The 14,954-nt window shown below is 37.7% G+C and overlaps 2 protein-coding genes across 4 annotated transcripts; one reads left to right on the top strand and one right to left on the bottom strand.

Moving 5' to 3' along the window:
• Nucleotides 1–5,616, top strand: LOC108202520 (uncharacterized). 3 transcript variants are annotated; one of them, XR_010287592.1, is made up of 3 exons: nt 16–208; nt 1,336–3,452; nt 4,756–5,616. XR_010287592.1 is itself a non-coding variant. In XM_017370959.2 (2 exons), the coding sequence occupies exon 2, from the start codon at nt 1,341–1,343 to the stop codon at nt 3,276–3,278; it is 1,938 nt and encodes a 645-aa protein (XP_017226448.1). In that variant the 5' UTR covers nt 1–208; nt 1,336–1,340; the 3' UTR covers nt 3,279–3,679. The 3 variants fall into 3 exon arrangements, 1 of the variants encoding a protein (XP_017226448.1); XR_001803135.2 differs by having other exon boundaries at nt 1,336–3,426; XM_017370959.2 differs by lacking the exon at nt 4,756–5,616 and having other exon boundaries at nt 1–208; nt 1,336–3,679.
• Nucleotides 5,617–9,797: 4,181 nt separating this feature from the next.
• LOC108202648 (probable pectate lyase 22) lies at nt 9,798–11,591 on the bottom strand. The gene is made up of 4 exons (XM_017371144.2): nt 11,355–11,591; nt 10,540–11,280; nt 10,326–10,464; nt 9,798–10,235 (listed from the first exon to the last, which is right to left on the bottom strand). Exons 1-4 carry the CDS (start codon nt 11,462–11,464, stop codon nt 10,011–10,013), a joined length of 1,215 nt encoding a protein of 404 aa, XP_017226633.1. The 5' UTR covers nt 11,465–11,591; the 3' UTR covers nt 9,798–10,010.
• Between the last annotated feature and the right edge of the window lie 3,363 nt (nt 11,592–14,954).

A 14,954-nucleotide genomic window follows, 5' to 3' on the forward strand; every position in this document is an offset into this window, starting at 1 on the left:
AAATAAGAAAAATCCAATCTTGGCAGCAAAACCCTGTCTCCAATCCGATAGAACTCTGTATTTTACAAGGGGAGAAAAAGATAGGGGAGATATATACATACAAACATCTATCTATAGATACAGAGATAGAGAGAGAAACAAAGAAGAAACACCCCTCTTTTATTAGGTCAACTTCTACAAAGTTCTTGGTTTTTCTTACTTCAAATCGGTAAATTCCTTCAATTTTGAGCTAATCTCTTGATGGGTGTTTTAAATTTCTGTTCATTTTGTGAAATTATGACATGGGTATATCTGATTTGTTCATTTTATGCATCATTTTTGATTTTCTGGATATGGGGTTTGTTTTGTTTTGCTTGTTTTTGTTGGGTTAATTGAGGTGGGTTCGTGAAAATTGAATTTGTTTTGTTATAAATGGAAGATGGGCTATTTTATTTGTTGTGGAAAGATCTGGACATGAATTTATGTGTTTGTTTGATCTAGATCTTGATTTGTGATGGTTAGTTTTGAGATGTTTTTTTTTACCTGTAGTAGTATTATATCTATGTTATTTGTTCTGTTATAACTTATGTCGGTAATTATACTGATGTTTTGTATTTTTCGAATGGGTGGGTTATCCACAAAATAATAAATTAGCTGACAGAATAGTCTGCACCAAGAAGGAATGTAAGAAAAGAAATAGATTCAGGCTTTTAAAGAGGGTTGTTATATGTTCTAGCTTAGTCGTGAAAAGCGCACAAATTCCAGCTAAGGTCTTAGTTTAAAAGATGAGCCAGTTCAAAAGGTAACATCCAAGTGATAAATATAAACAACTGCGTAGAGCTTTTTGATTTTTACAGCCTTATCGAGAATGCGGTTTACCAGATCCGACCTAGTTTTAAAATGTCGAGGTCAATATTAATTAAAAAAAGTTGCAACATACCTATTGCAAGGAAGATTTATAGAATATAGAAGAAGATGTTGGTTAAATGTCGAACACAGATTTATGTCACGGGTATTCAAGTTTCTTTATTATGAAAACGGGAAACAAGCGGCATATTGTTGACTGCAGTCTACTAGAAATTGTTTGTGTTAGATATTGTTGCTTCCTAATAAATTGTGTTAACATGTGTTGTCTATCAGAAGGCTCTTTGTTCTTTTTACTTTTTGCAACAACGTTACCTATCATGTTGATTTTTGTGGTTTATTTAGCTGCTTCCCCCTTAGGTGTTCCAGCTGAGTGCTTAGCTAATCTTTTTCTTTGAATACATGTAGCTTTTAATTAGACTCGATAGTTTTTACCACTTGCTCTATGTAGTCAAATGTTAAATTTTCTTACATCTACTTATGTTTAATCAGTGAAAATGGACCCCTTGGCTGAAGAGCAATTAGATTATGAAGAGGAGGAATATGGAGCACCACAGAAGATGCAATATCATGGAGGTGGTGCAATATCTGCTCTTGCTGAGGATGAGAATATAGGCGAGGATGACGAGTATGATGATCTCTACAATGATGTTAATGTTGGTGACGGTTTCCTTCAGTTTCAGCGGTCTGAGGCATCAGGTCCATCTGCTGGTGGTGCTGTTAATGGGGGATTTCAGACTCAAAAAGCTACTGTTCCTGAACCTAGACCAGAAAATATTTTGCCAAAAGAGGCAAACATTCATGGAGTACCCAATGATGGGAAGTATACCAATACTGGAGTTCCGTTTCCGGACCCAAAGGAACGGCTGCCGACTGAAATGGTACCAAATATTGGCTCAAATAATACTTCACAAAAATCAGTTGCTCCAGGTACTATTCATGATGCTCAAGCATCAAATATGGGGTTCCGTGGCCCGGCACCTGTGGCTCAGAATACCGGCCTTAACCCTGTTGACATGTCAGGTAAAGTTGGCAATGAGCCTGTGCCTTCGCATAATCCCAACAGAGGTGTCCCCCAAGGTGTTTCACAGGTGCCGCCTAATCATTCAAATGTTAATGCGAACATGAATCGCCAAATTGCCAATGATAACCCAATTAGGCCAGCTGGAGACAATGGTGCGACTATGCTCTTTGTAGGGGAACTCCATTGGTGGACTACAGATGCAGAAATCGAGAGTGTCTCGTCTCAGTATGGACCGGTTAAAGAGATAAAGTTTTTCGATGAGAAAGCTAGTGGTAAATCCAAGGGTTATTGTCAGGTTGAGTTTTATGACTCAGCCTCTGCAGCTGCATGCAAAGAAGGAATGAATGGCTACATATTTAATGGGCGTGCTTGTGTGGTGGCATTTGCTTCTCCACAAACTATAAAGCAGATGGGGGCTTCTTATATGAATAAATCACAAGTCCAGCCTCAATCTCAGCAACAGGGGAGGAGGCCTATGAACGATAATGCAGGAAGAGGTGGCGGTACAAATTATCCCAGTGGAGATTCTGGCAGAGGGTATGGAAGAGGTGGGTGGGGGAGAGGACAAGGAGTTGGTAATAGAGGTGGTGGGCATATGAGGGGAATGGGTGGCAATATGGGACCAAAGAATATGCCAAATGCCCCTGGTGTTGGAGCTGGTGGAAATGCGGGAGGTTATGGGCAAGGGATGGGAGGACCTGCATTTGGTGGTCCACCTGGTGGTTTCATGCATCCTCAGGGTATGATGGGTGGTGGGTTTGACCCAACCTATATGGGTCGAGGATCTGGTTATGGAGGTTTTCCAGGTCCTGCTTTTCCTGGAATGATGCCTCCTTTTCCAAATGTTAATGCGATGGGAATTGCTGGTGTGTCTCCTCATGTCAATCCAGCATTTTTTGGCAGGGGAATGGCTGCTAATGGAATGGGGATGATGGGGAATGCTGGGATGGATGGACCTCATTCTGGAATGTGGAATGATTCCAACATGGGAGGATGGGCTGGCGAGGAACATGGACAAAGGACTAGAGAGTCGAGTTATGGTGGTGAAGATGGTGGTTCTGAGTATGGGTATGGAGACCCAGGTAATGAAAAAAGTACAAGGTCAAATCCTGCTTCACGCGAGAAGGAACGGGGGTCGGAGCGTGACTGGTCTGGGAACTCTGAGAAGAGGCATCGTGATGAGAGGGATCAGGACAGGGACAGGTACGACAGGGAGCACCGATACAGAGAGGAAAAGGATGATTATCGTGAACATCGACAAAAAGATCGTGACTCTTACAAGGATGATGGGGATCGGGGACAAGCTTCTTCGAGATCTAGGAGCAGATCACGTGTTGCACCAGAGGAGGATCATAGGTCTCGTTCAAGGGATGCAGACTATGGGAAGAGGAGACGCCTACCATCGGACTGATGTAATCTGCCCCTCATTGTTCTTCTTGAGGGATCTATCAGATCTGGCATTTCTGTTTCCTGGTGTCCATCAGATTACTGGATGAACCTGCAGCTGGTTCTTTTTGTTTTTGATGGTGATGCATGCAGAATGCTTCCCCATTAAAAAAGTAAGTTTCGGCAGGATGCGTTGGAGGCAAGAACAGTTCTTATTTTCTTTCTTCAGCTTTTATAGACTGTGACACCTAAAAACATGTGCTTGCTAAAATACATTTATAATGTGGTAGTGTATCGTAATGTTTGCTTTTGGATATTAACTGTTAGTGCCCTTGCTGGCTTTTCAATAGTTGTTTACCTATCCTCTGGTATCCCTTGTGTTCTGAGGTCATGACGTATAGGATATGGATGATTGAGATTCTCCGACTCCTTAATCTGATGCCTGTGCATGCTCTGTCTCTGATTCTCATGATTATTACTTGTGGCTTTTATTATTAGTTGGCAATATTCCTTTTTAGAAATTGTTTGACTTATCTTAGTGGGTTCCACCACAGTATGGTCTGAGTCTGTCCTGATAATTGTATGTCCTTGTATGTGTACGGCACGAGCATTCAAACTGGTGACCAGTTCACTGACACTGATGCCAACTTCTTTTTGCTTTCTATGCTGCTGGTGAAATTGGTCATACATTGGTAATATTTTAGAAATAATGGTCATTTTACATGAGACGTGCATTGTCCCTGATGATACATATTATTTGGCCATGATATAACATAGTTATATTTTGAGGAAACTCCATATAAAACATTAAGCTGTCTGGATATAATCAAATTAGTTTTGTTGGTGCATTCTGCAAGTGTGTTAATTTTATTAGATTGTCCCCTGACCTAGAAACTTGTTTTTTGGCAAGAAAATTAGTAGTTGGTTCTGTTAAAATGAGAAAAACATGCATCTGTTTTTTAATCTCTTGAGACATGCATCTGTTTTTTAGTCCCTTGACCTGTTAATTTTTACCCTTTTTTTTTCCTGGTATTACATGGCCCCAAGATCTAGCAGATGTTCAAATTAACAGAACTGGTCCATTATTACTTATATTACTAGTTTGCAGACGGTCAGATCTTTGTCTGTTAAGACAACTATAAGTGCATAACTATTTTTACTTTGTCTAGATCTTTGTTTCCTTTATTCTGTAATTAAAGGGGCTGTATTGTCCTTGTAAGATTAAAACTAATAGTTGGTAGTTACTATGCAACTCTAAAGTTGGTGAGGGCGCACTGTTCTGTGTTAGGGGAATTTTTTTAAGCAGTGCTCATTTAAGTTTTCACGGATATGCCTTGCCTGTATGGCTATATATACACCTATCAAGCTTGATATCTAGCACGATCATGTACTATTACTAAGTTTACGACTTTGCTGGTATATAAATATTTTAGTTTTTTCCTCTTCTTTAATTAGAATAATGAGTTCAGAGTGGGTAACCTTTTGTTTTGTTACTGAATCAGCCCATGTGGTTATCTGGAGAAAGATGTGCAAAATTTGCTGCTTTCATTGGACTCATCTGAAATCGGTTGTGCCAAAGCAGCATTTATGAGACTGACCATCATTGTAGACTTGTAAATTTTATAATTGTATTCCTGCAAAAAAGATATCTAGAAAGAGGTTGTCATTCTGCACATAAAGCACCAATATGCGTTGTTTGTCATTGTGTCATTGAATGTAATGCAGTACTTTTTGATATTGTAACGCATCTCAGATAACCAGCTTGTATAGTTTGGTCACTATTAAGGTTCTGGCTTTGTTCTGGTTATAGGATTTTGTTTTAATTTGTCTAGTGTATGTTGTAAATGGTAACCATAAATGTAAACCTGCTAATGGTGTAATGGGGGATCATGTGTCGTGGATCGCTCTCGTCCCTGTAACCTTAGAACTCATATGTAATAGTCAAATGTAAATCCATTAGTAATTTTGTGTAAAATTTCTTGCTTGTCCATCTATCCATACCGAATATCAAGGTGCCTGCAGCCAGAAGCTCTAGAGTCCTTGAAGGTTGGCTGGAAGCCTCCAATGTGCTGTATCTGTCTGTTCATTCTATCACTAAGAGTCGGTGTTTTGCTACATGTATATATCTCAAATCTACATTTAGATCATGATCATTGTAATGTAGTCGGCCTACTTTCCTGTAATTTTTGCTGAATTCAGATGTCATAAATCTGTTCTAGCTTCTATATTTTTAAGTTCTTGCTGAACTTGTTTCTTTTTGTTTAGAATTGGTTTTGCAGTTGTTGAGAGGATATATATAATCTTCGGCCTTGGCTGTAGTAAAGCCCAACAGTTTTAGTTTGTATATTTATTGTGTTGCAAGACGTTGGGCTTTTCGTGTGTGTGTGTGTGTTGGCCTTGGTGGTGTACCTTGGCCTTTATTTTTGTTGTTGACTAGATATAACTTCACAAGGAGCCTAGCCCTGGGAAGTGTATCTTGTTAATTGAGTGATGTAGTTTTGGTCAAGGAAATTTTGCTGGTCAGATGTGAAATTGTCATATCTAGGTTATGAGGATGTCACGTTTGCAAACTTTTGGCTTCAAAATTGTTATTTGCTTGCCCAAATCTTCGATGCACTGGAGTATTCTGTGTTCTTTTGTGGTAGGAATAAGATGTAATGTTTGTTAGCACATCAGTCACATTATTTATTAATTTGAAATGTTAAAGTTCGTCTCCCAGTTCTGGTGAACCACATTCATTCTTCTAGGTTTTTAATGTTGTAATTAACTGCCCCTGCTTCATGAATTTCAATATTTATTTTGATGTTTTGTAAGTTGTGATGGGATATTCTTGTGTGTTGTCATATTGTGATAATCGTGTGATCTCTGTTTTGATGTGGCACACATTTCTTCATACATATTCTTGTGCTTTATTAATGTTAATAGTAAGCACTTGGTGTTGTTTTTCGTGTGATTTCTTTGCCGAATTTTGTTTCTGGGTTTTGGTGTTCATTGTCATGTTAGTGTTTCTTATTTACGCGATGAAAGTGGAAATGATATTGTTTGCCCTATTTTTTCACGATGAAAGGGGAATCACATTGTATTGCATGCTCGTTGTGGTTTGGGTTCTAGCCATAACAAACAAGCTAGAAAGGCAATAGCTATTGTATATAGGAAGTTCTCTTCCCTATGGCTCAATGTGGACTAAAATGAACAAAGTTGTTCGTGCACAAAACTCGAATTCCATTTATTGAAATGAGCTCGGTTTTTTGTTTATCAGACACGATCTTGAACATGGATTTCTGTTCGGTTCTTGAATGAATTTCAACAAAGTTTTTTGCATGTTTGGCTCGAGTTTGGTTCATACTTGGCTTAGATATAATTTAAATGAGTTGGCTCTCCCGATTAATCTTGATTCGAATGACGTTCGGCTCGAAACTAGCTCGGTTTGAGTCACAGCCTTATTATGATTATTATTACAATGTATTACGATAGTGTGATGATAACATTATATTATTAAGCCTTATTATGATCATTATTACAGTGTGATAATAACATGAACGTAATTATTTTTTATAAAAATTATATGAAATATATAAGTGTAGAATATAAACTTGTTTAATAATAAGGAATGAATTTTTTATTAAGCACAATTATTATTTTTTATATGTTAATATACGTGTCAAAGTCAAACATCATCTAAATTTGGACATCAACTAAATTTGCACAGAATATACTTTTAGAATTAGAATTGATAGACTAAAAATCATATACGAATTATTTGTGGACAACTTGACTCTATTTAAACTTGTCTCGAGTACATTTTAAATCAAATTATCTGTGGGCAACGGCTCATTTATTAGCGAGTTGATCTTTGAACATCATTCTCATCCGGTTAGAAAACTCGGATCAACTTGAAATGAGCCAAGTCACTTCAGTTTAGACAAAACTCGATTCGACTATATTTGTTCGCCGTCCTAATTCGGTGGCTACACCTTTAATCTGAAAAAAAATTCGCAAGATATTTTATTGTTAAATTTATTATCAAGAAAATAAAGGAGCTTAGAACCAAGATGGTAGGAGGTTTGTGGGAGGAACAAATACTTAGAATATGAGTAGACAAATAACTCCATTAATATAAAGATGGAGATTTCGATAATTTCATACAGCTCGAAAATGGATAATATTGTAACACTGTGAAGTTAGGTTCAGACTTAACACGAGACTCGTTTTAATAAAAACGAAAGCACTTGAGATCACTTGAGTGCAAATTATTTTAAGCTAGCGAGCCGAAAGTTACCGCTGATTTCAGGTGTATATTATCGCGGTGAACACATTTTTTCATAAAATATGTGTTCTAATTATACACACCGTAAATTTAGACAGAGAGAGAGATTCGTGGAGATATAAATTTTGCCAGATGCCATATTTACCAAACAAGTATATTGAGATCCGTTAAAACCAGATAAAAAGTGATGGGCTAATGCTGCAGCGATGAAGCGATATTGACGCTTCAACACAAGCCAAAACAGAGTCCAACATTTAAATTTCTAGCATTGATTTAACTTGTTTGATTAATCATTTTTGGCTGCAGTTCTGATTCTCTGAGATCAAGGGAATTTTTGCTGCATTCTGAAATTTATTCACATATCTCCAGATTAATAAAATGGCCCGTAAACTCATTGTCCTCGCCCTCGTCCTGTTTGTCATTGTTGGCCTGGTATCCGCTGCTAAGCCTGCGGATCATGATCATGATGATGTCGCGGAGGCAGCTGATGCACCTTCTGACGATGCCAGGGAACCGGCTGAAGGACCTTCTGACGATATTGGAACTGACGATGATAATGATGATGCTGCACCCGTTGGAGGACCCGTGCCAGCTGGAGCATTCCCCGCGAGCTCTAGCACTGGTCAATCGACCTCACCTGGTGCCAGTGCTGCCTCGGCCTTGGAAGTGTCTGCAATTGCTGGCATTGCTGCTGGTGCAGCTGGTGCAGCGTTCTTCTTCTGATTCGGCTGGATTAAATTAATTATTTAGTAAAAGATGCGATTTATGAAAAAGATGTTGCATTGATTAGCTATTGTATCTCTGGATTATGGAAACTGAATGATTAAATACGCAACTTACTGATTATCAATTTACAGAATATACAGATTGAAAATCATGCAAATCTCTTTAAATGGCTTATAAGGAATAACTCATGTTACTAAGAAGTCCTTTCTTGCATTAGCATTCGATGAGTATGGGAGATCATTCCTAATACTAATACGACGTGATTAGTTAACAGTGCTGGTTGTCGGTCACAGGCTATTATAGACTTCTAGTGATGTGTACCTCTCTCGTTTTCGTGCTCAGAGCCTTGCACACTAATTTGCATAAGGTTAGTAGTGGATGTAACATCATCTGCATTATTTTGTTGAATCAATGGTGACTCGAGTCTTTGTCCACTATCTAAAGGTCTGGGACCTCAAATTTATTGTTCCTTCACTATAATTGTGGTTGGTGGATTACGCTCTTATCTCATCTTTCTCTGCATTACAGATAGCTGATAGTGTTTCGTTGGCCTAATTTGTTCCGATTAAAGGGTATATCTAGAAAAATTACTTTGTATTCAATCCGAAGCAGACTACTGTTAATTTGCTTATCTCTCAGTAACAGAGTGCTGCAGAACGAGTGGGAAAACGAAGCATTCTGTAAGATCTGATATATTTTTCGATACGAATGGTTAGATGCAAGAATGTTCAGATGGTAATATCCTTTCATGTCTTCTTTACCTTATTGCTACCAAACAAACTGTTATGTACTGTACTTCATTCCTTTCAGTTTCCTATCAATGGAAGATGGCCTAATAAGTTGCAGTTTGAAGTACTTACGTAATTCCTTGGTTCATGAAAGGTCTGAGATAATTAGTTATTGAGTTTGGTGTAGTAGTAATCCTAACAACTGCAAATTGTATAGAACTGAATATGTAATTTGGAATTGCAGTGAAGGGAAGGATTCTGAGTGAATGACATGTCTTTGTGTAACAGTTGGGCACATAGGAGGATTTAATTAAGGGCTACGGTCCTAAGTGTATACGCGTCTTATTTAGTAAAGGGCACGGGGACAGGTCCTCCTGAATTCTTTTTTAATGTTTTATCGTCATTAATTTTTTTTTCAAAATATGAAAGTGTCTTCATAAATTTTAGAATATAAGAGTATATTTTAAAAGTTTATTTGACATCTCACCAGAGATTAAATCCTAGATCCGTCGTGGGTGGGCATTGTTCAGCAGCATAAGCTTAAGATAAATGCATGTGAAAGTGAAAGTACCTTTGATCTTTGATTGTTGAATCATAAAACCAACCAGATCTTAGCATTGATAGTTAGTGCAACTTTGTCAATGTTATAGTTATGGCTTTTTGTATTGTTGATAATGTATACTTGCATTATTTACGAGTAGATGTCGGAGTAACTCCCGAATAGTTAGACTCGTGATTCTCAATTAGTTCGACTCGTCACTCGTCACTTAATACCAGAATGTTGGTATGCTTAGTGTAACAGTTAAACTTTACTCGGGCTCAAGATATCAACAACTTGTTGGCATTAATTTACGACTTGACAGAATGACTATATCGGAACTTACAAGTTCGAAACTTCCATCATTTTTACTCAGAAAAGACGGAAGAAACTGAACAATGTGAACAAGATGACTATATAGAACGTATTAGTTGAACGGCGGGGTACATACAGTGGACTTGCTTATGGTTTCACTATAGACTTATTTACGAAAAACAGTCAACATTTGGAACCTTTTCGGCAAATAAGAGCACCTGCACCCCCTGTTAATGAGCTCACCATCGTAGACGATCTTGCGCCAAGGCTTGAAGCTTTTGCATAGCTTCCAGAAGACGCACCTGCCCCTGATGTTGTGAAATAGGCTCCGTTGAGCATCAAGTCCCCTTCAGACCTCCAGTTCCATCGACGCCATTCATCCTCTGGCGCGTCCTCGTGTTTAGTAACCTGGAGAAACAAGTTGTTTTCTATTTTAGTACTGAAAATTTATCAGAAAAGTATTATATACTCCATGTCAGATACTCAGATAATTCTCACCTCTTTGTCGAATTGACCATTGGGAGCAAGAAACCGATTGCCTTGGCTGTTGATAGTCGGAGCAGCACTGCCACCAATCGCGTACATTTCCCAATGAGTATAGTCATTGTTCACCACATGGAAGTATCCATGCCTACACCTGCAATTAATCAAACAGAATTTTAACAGCATTCAATCACGGACAATTTGCAGGCACACATTCTATAATAATCACCTCGGCATCCTCTGAACAAGGCCTTCGCCAAAGTGGTTGAAGGCGATAGTGACTTGCATGTTCTTGTCTTGCGTAAAAGTATCACTATGACCCAATAACATAACCTTGTTATGGTGAGTCATATAATTGTTCGATATCGTGATTGCTGTGGACCCTCTAATGGCATCAATAAGACCATCGTTACAATTTGACAAAGAGCAATGATCAACCCAAACATGACTTCCTCCAAAAATCGAAACTCCATCACCATCCGAAATTGTCCTGTATCCATAATGCCCCGGAGAGTCTCTGACATTCGTGTTCCCCCCTTGCTTGCAGTCATGAATATTCACACCATGAATTATAATATTTGTCACATATTGAATCGTAATGCATGGCCCTCCAGCAATATGGACACTCGCGCCACGCCCATCAATGGTCTTAAACGAGTTCATCATCAATTCTTCGCGCAGCTGGATCACCATGTCTCGTTCAAAAATGATCCACAAAGGCTCGTCTTGGATGACACCATACCTCAATGTCCCTGGCTTCGGGTTCACAGGATCATCATCTTTCGAGTCTGTGACCACATAAATATCACCATTTTTTCCCCCAATGGCATTTTTGCCAAAGCCTATCGCGCAATCTGCTAAACGCTGTCGGTTCTTTTCCCAGTTCTTGTCGCATCTCCAGCAATCATCAATAGGATTCCCCGTACCACATGACAAAAAACTCAACTTCCTCCTAGATGCATTGATACTCCTGTAAAACAAAAACTCAATGTTGAGCAAGCACATTTATTGTTTCGGAACAAATTTTGTAGTAATTTTTCTTACTTGTGTACTTCGTGTACTACTAGCTCAGGATCTTGAACAGGGGAGGACAGAGTAAAGCTTGGACCTACAAGAAGAACGATGAACAAACAAAACAGAAATGTGAAATGCATCTTTAATTATCGAGCTTTGATTTCTCGTAGTGGCTCAGAAATAATTGTGTGAGGAGCTTGGGAAGGAGAGTGATATTAATATAGAGGATGGGAGGTTGATGAACAATGCTCTGATAGAAGACATGTACCCATCTTGCTCCCTAATTATTATAATAATTAATTTTCTACTTAACCAAATTTATGTGGGTTTATCTGAGTAATTACAACCAACTTTGCAGTATGGTTCTAACTGCTAATGATGTTATGCAGACAGAATATGAAAGAAAGATATGACCATAAAGTTGAAGATTAAGTAGTTGATGTCAATTATGTTGATGTTGATGATGTATTTTTTTTTTTTGCCATAGATGTTGATGATGTATTAAGAGTTGTCTAGAGTGTTCTTAAAAACTGATGTGTTGTCAGAAAAAGTGCTGGTTGTAGATATCAGATAATGGTTTGGTGTTTTATATTTGCATTTGCATATTTTAAGTTATAATATAAAAATATTGATTTTGGTAAGAAAAGTAGTTTTTTTCAAATACATGAAGGTACCTGCTTTTTCAAAAAACAACTTTGGAGTTAAAAATTGTTGTCCGAAAAAGCTTTTTTAGATTTACCAAATATTTTTCACCTATTTTTCAGCAAAACGACTCTTGATGTCTACAAGTGCAATATCAAACAGAGCCTAAACATAGTTGTAGAAATTGATAGTCGGAATTCATCAATAACACGACATTATAATGATTAAGTGAAACAGTACTAGTCAAATAAATGAAAATCAAATCACAAAATGCCTCATGACGATCAATCACATAATTAATCGGTTAATTTGGCGAGTTTAGAACCATGGTATTAAGCATAATCAGTATACAACCGACACTAGTTGGAAATATCTGTTGGTAGTGTTGAATAAGAAAGACAATAATCTATAGTCTATACATGTAAGGTAGAGTATTGACATTATAGTGTTCTGTTGCATTTGGTTAAGGCAGTTATAATTGGGTTCAATTAGAGTACCTTTTTGTAAATCTTTATCAACATTGTTATATGTCAGTTTCATTACAAAGCCTGTTTTGAAGGCGCTTTAACTCCATTTACCTTTAATAGTATTCTTTGTGATGTGTTTATGTATATGATTCTGGAAGAACAGAAGAAAATAACTGTAGAAACCGCCAGGGTTTAATGCATCGAGAGACTCTGAGACGTACGCAGGGTACTACGTTCCCACGAGACTGACTTTTGATCCCCTCTGCCACATGCAATGTCTGGTCTTTCTTTACTGCATGCTCGTGGGAGCGGATGTTCAAATGTCTACTTGCTATTTACTTAGGCGTCGGGGTTCTAGAAAACGGATTCAGTGTGAAAATTAAGGGTAAGGCTGTGTACATCGTGGAGTTCCTTTCGTCACTGTTGTTGAATAAAGTTGGGCATATAAATTTCAAGGTTACAGGGAAAACAAAAGCATGTTCTCCCATGTGAGGTAGGCCCTGTGTTCTTGCAGGATTGAGGTTGTTCCACATCATATACCCACCTGCTAAGGAGTAAGGATCATCAGACTCTTTTTATTTATAACATTTATTTTAGAGGATTACACAGTCCTTGCAGTTTATCCACACTAGATTTTATCGCTCCCACTGGGCACGCGGAGATTTTATGAAGTCTGTACAGACAAACTGATAACATTGTCTGTTTTTACAGTGACCCAGTTGTTGTCCTGTCACTGAACCAATGACATTGTCTTTGTTTTCTATGCAACCGGAAAGGTTATGGCATGTGCTTCTATAAATTCTATGAACGTGTAATACCAAATAGTGTAACCGCGACTGTGAACCTTGTGACAGATGGATTATTCACAAAGATGAAAAGATGCTTAATTGTTCATGGAACTGACCTGAAACAAGTGTGCTAAAACTTTCTCCGAAGACCCCTGTTCTCCCTCTCCACAGTCCTTGTTTTTCAATTTAGCTGCATATAAAGAAAAGAATACTGAATTAGGGACAGATACCATCTTTTAGCCAAGACCAACATCAACCTGCTCCGGATTAGGCTTATGATCAGAATGGTTAGGGAGATGTTTAACGCGTAACTGCTCATATTTACCAGCATCAAAAGAGTATAGCTTACCCGATTCTGAGAGAAAGAAAGTATGGTCATTGGTACTTCCATAGCAGGGGGTGCTAACTTGGACTTCCTTCGAAGTCACCTGTTAAAGAGATGATACTAATGCTCAGTCTCCTGACTGACTACATTTGAACTCAGATTTTCCTGAGAAACAGCACAAATAAAATTCATCAGTTACCTCAGTAAATTTATGATCATTCAGAAAAAGACGCGTACTGCTAGTACTTGGCCCTTAATGAGGCTTGATTTACTTAATATTAGAGTGGTTATAAGCTGATACATTAGGACTCTTAGAAGTGTCTATGCGACAAATATACTCAGCACTGCCTATGGTTTAAAAAGAAACCCAGACTTCCCCAGGTTATTGCAGATACATAAGGTCTTCTTTTGTCCTAGCAGTTGATAGCTGCACTAGATTTGCTAACGACCATGGGTATAACCTGATTCATGTATTCTATATCTGGGGTTAATATAATTATTACTTAGTATATATTGATTTGCTGATGATCAAGGAAATTCTGACAACAGGTCTTGATTCATGTTCTGTACTCACATGAATCCATCCATCATTGTAAAGAAAAAGCTTACAACACTTCATGCGAAAAACTTTAAACCCTGATGTAGGACATTAGCTATGTTAAATTAACTACTTTTAGCAACCATTTATATATTTTATTTTTCCAGGAAATTTAAAGAGATCACCATGTAACATTAATAGTTTCTTCTCCATATTTCTAGACAGCTGGCCCTAGTCTCTTTTAATTTTTATTATTTTTAAGTACAGTTATTTCTTTCTTAATATTTTTTTATTCACATTATATAGTATATACATTTTTTTTCACACTATCCAAATAAGGGAAATTATTATAAGAAAATACATTCAATTATGATAGTAATTCTTATATTGTATTTGCTCATGAATCTATGTCACATACAAGTGGCGACACTCTTATCTACTATATTTGCTCATGAATCTATCGCCACATGTGAGTGGTACAAAACGTGTCAATTACGGTTTTCTTTTCCCCGACACGTCCAATCTACTGTCACGACCTGCATGCTTTCTTCCCGTTCCATTAAAATTGATAAAAATTTCGAGTGATCCTGCCTAGGCGTAAGTTCTTAAAACTGATAAGATTCCGAGTGATCCTGCCTATGCATAAGTTCTTGTGCCCAGAATCGCAAAATTTTAGAACCCCTAATCACATGATCATCTATAGATAAATTTGAATAAACTCAACGTAAAAGATGCTCAGAATAAAGAATTCCTCACTGCAACAACTCTATGACAACTTTAGGGAGCCACTTTCATAAAACTCGATATCTGATCTAATAACATTCTTTACCACAGACAATATTAATTCCATTATTGTAAAGCAAAAAAAAG

The sequence above is a fragment of the Daucus carota genome, chromosome 9, assembly GCF_001625215.2.
Source record: "Daucus carota subsp. sativus chromosome 9, DH1 v3.0, whole genome shotgun sequence".
In the NCBI taxonomy this organism is placed as follows: Eukaryota; Viridiplantae; Streptophyta; class Magnoliopsida; order Apiales; family Apiaceae; genus Daucus; species Daucus carota.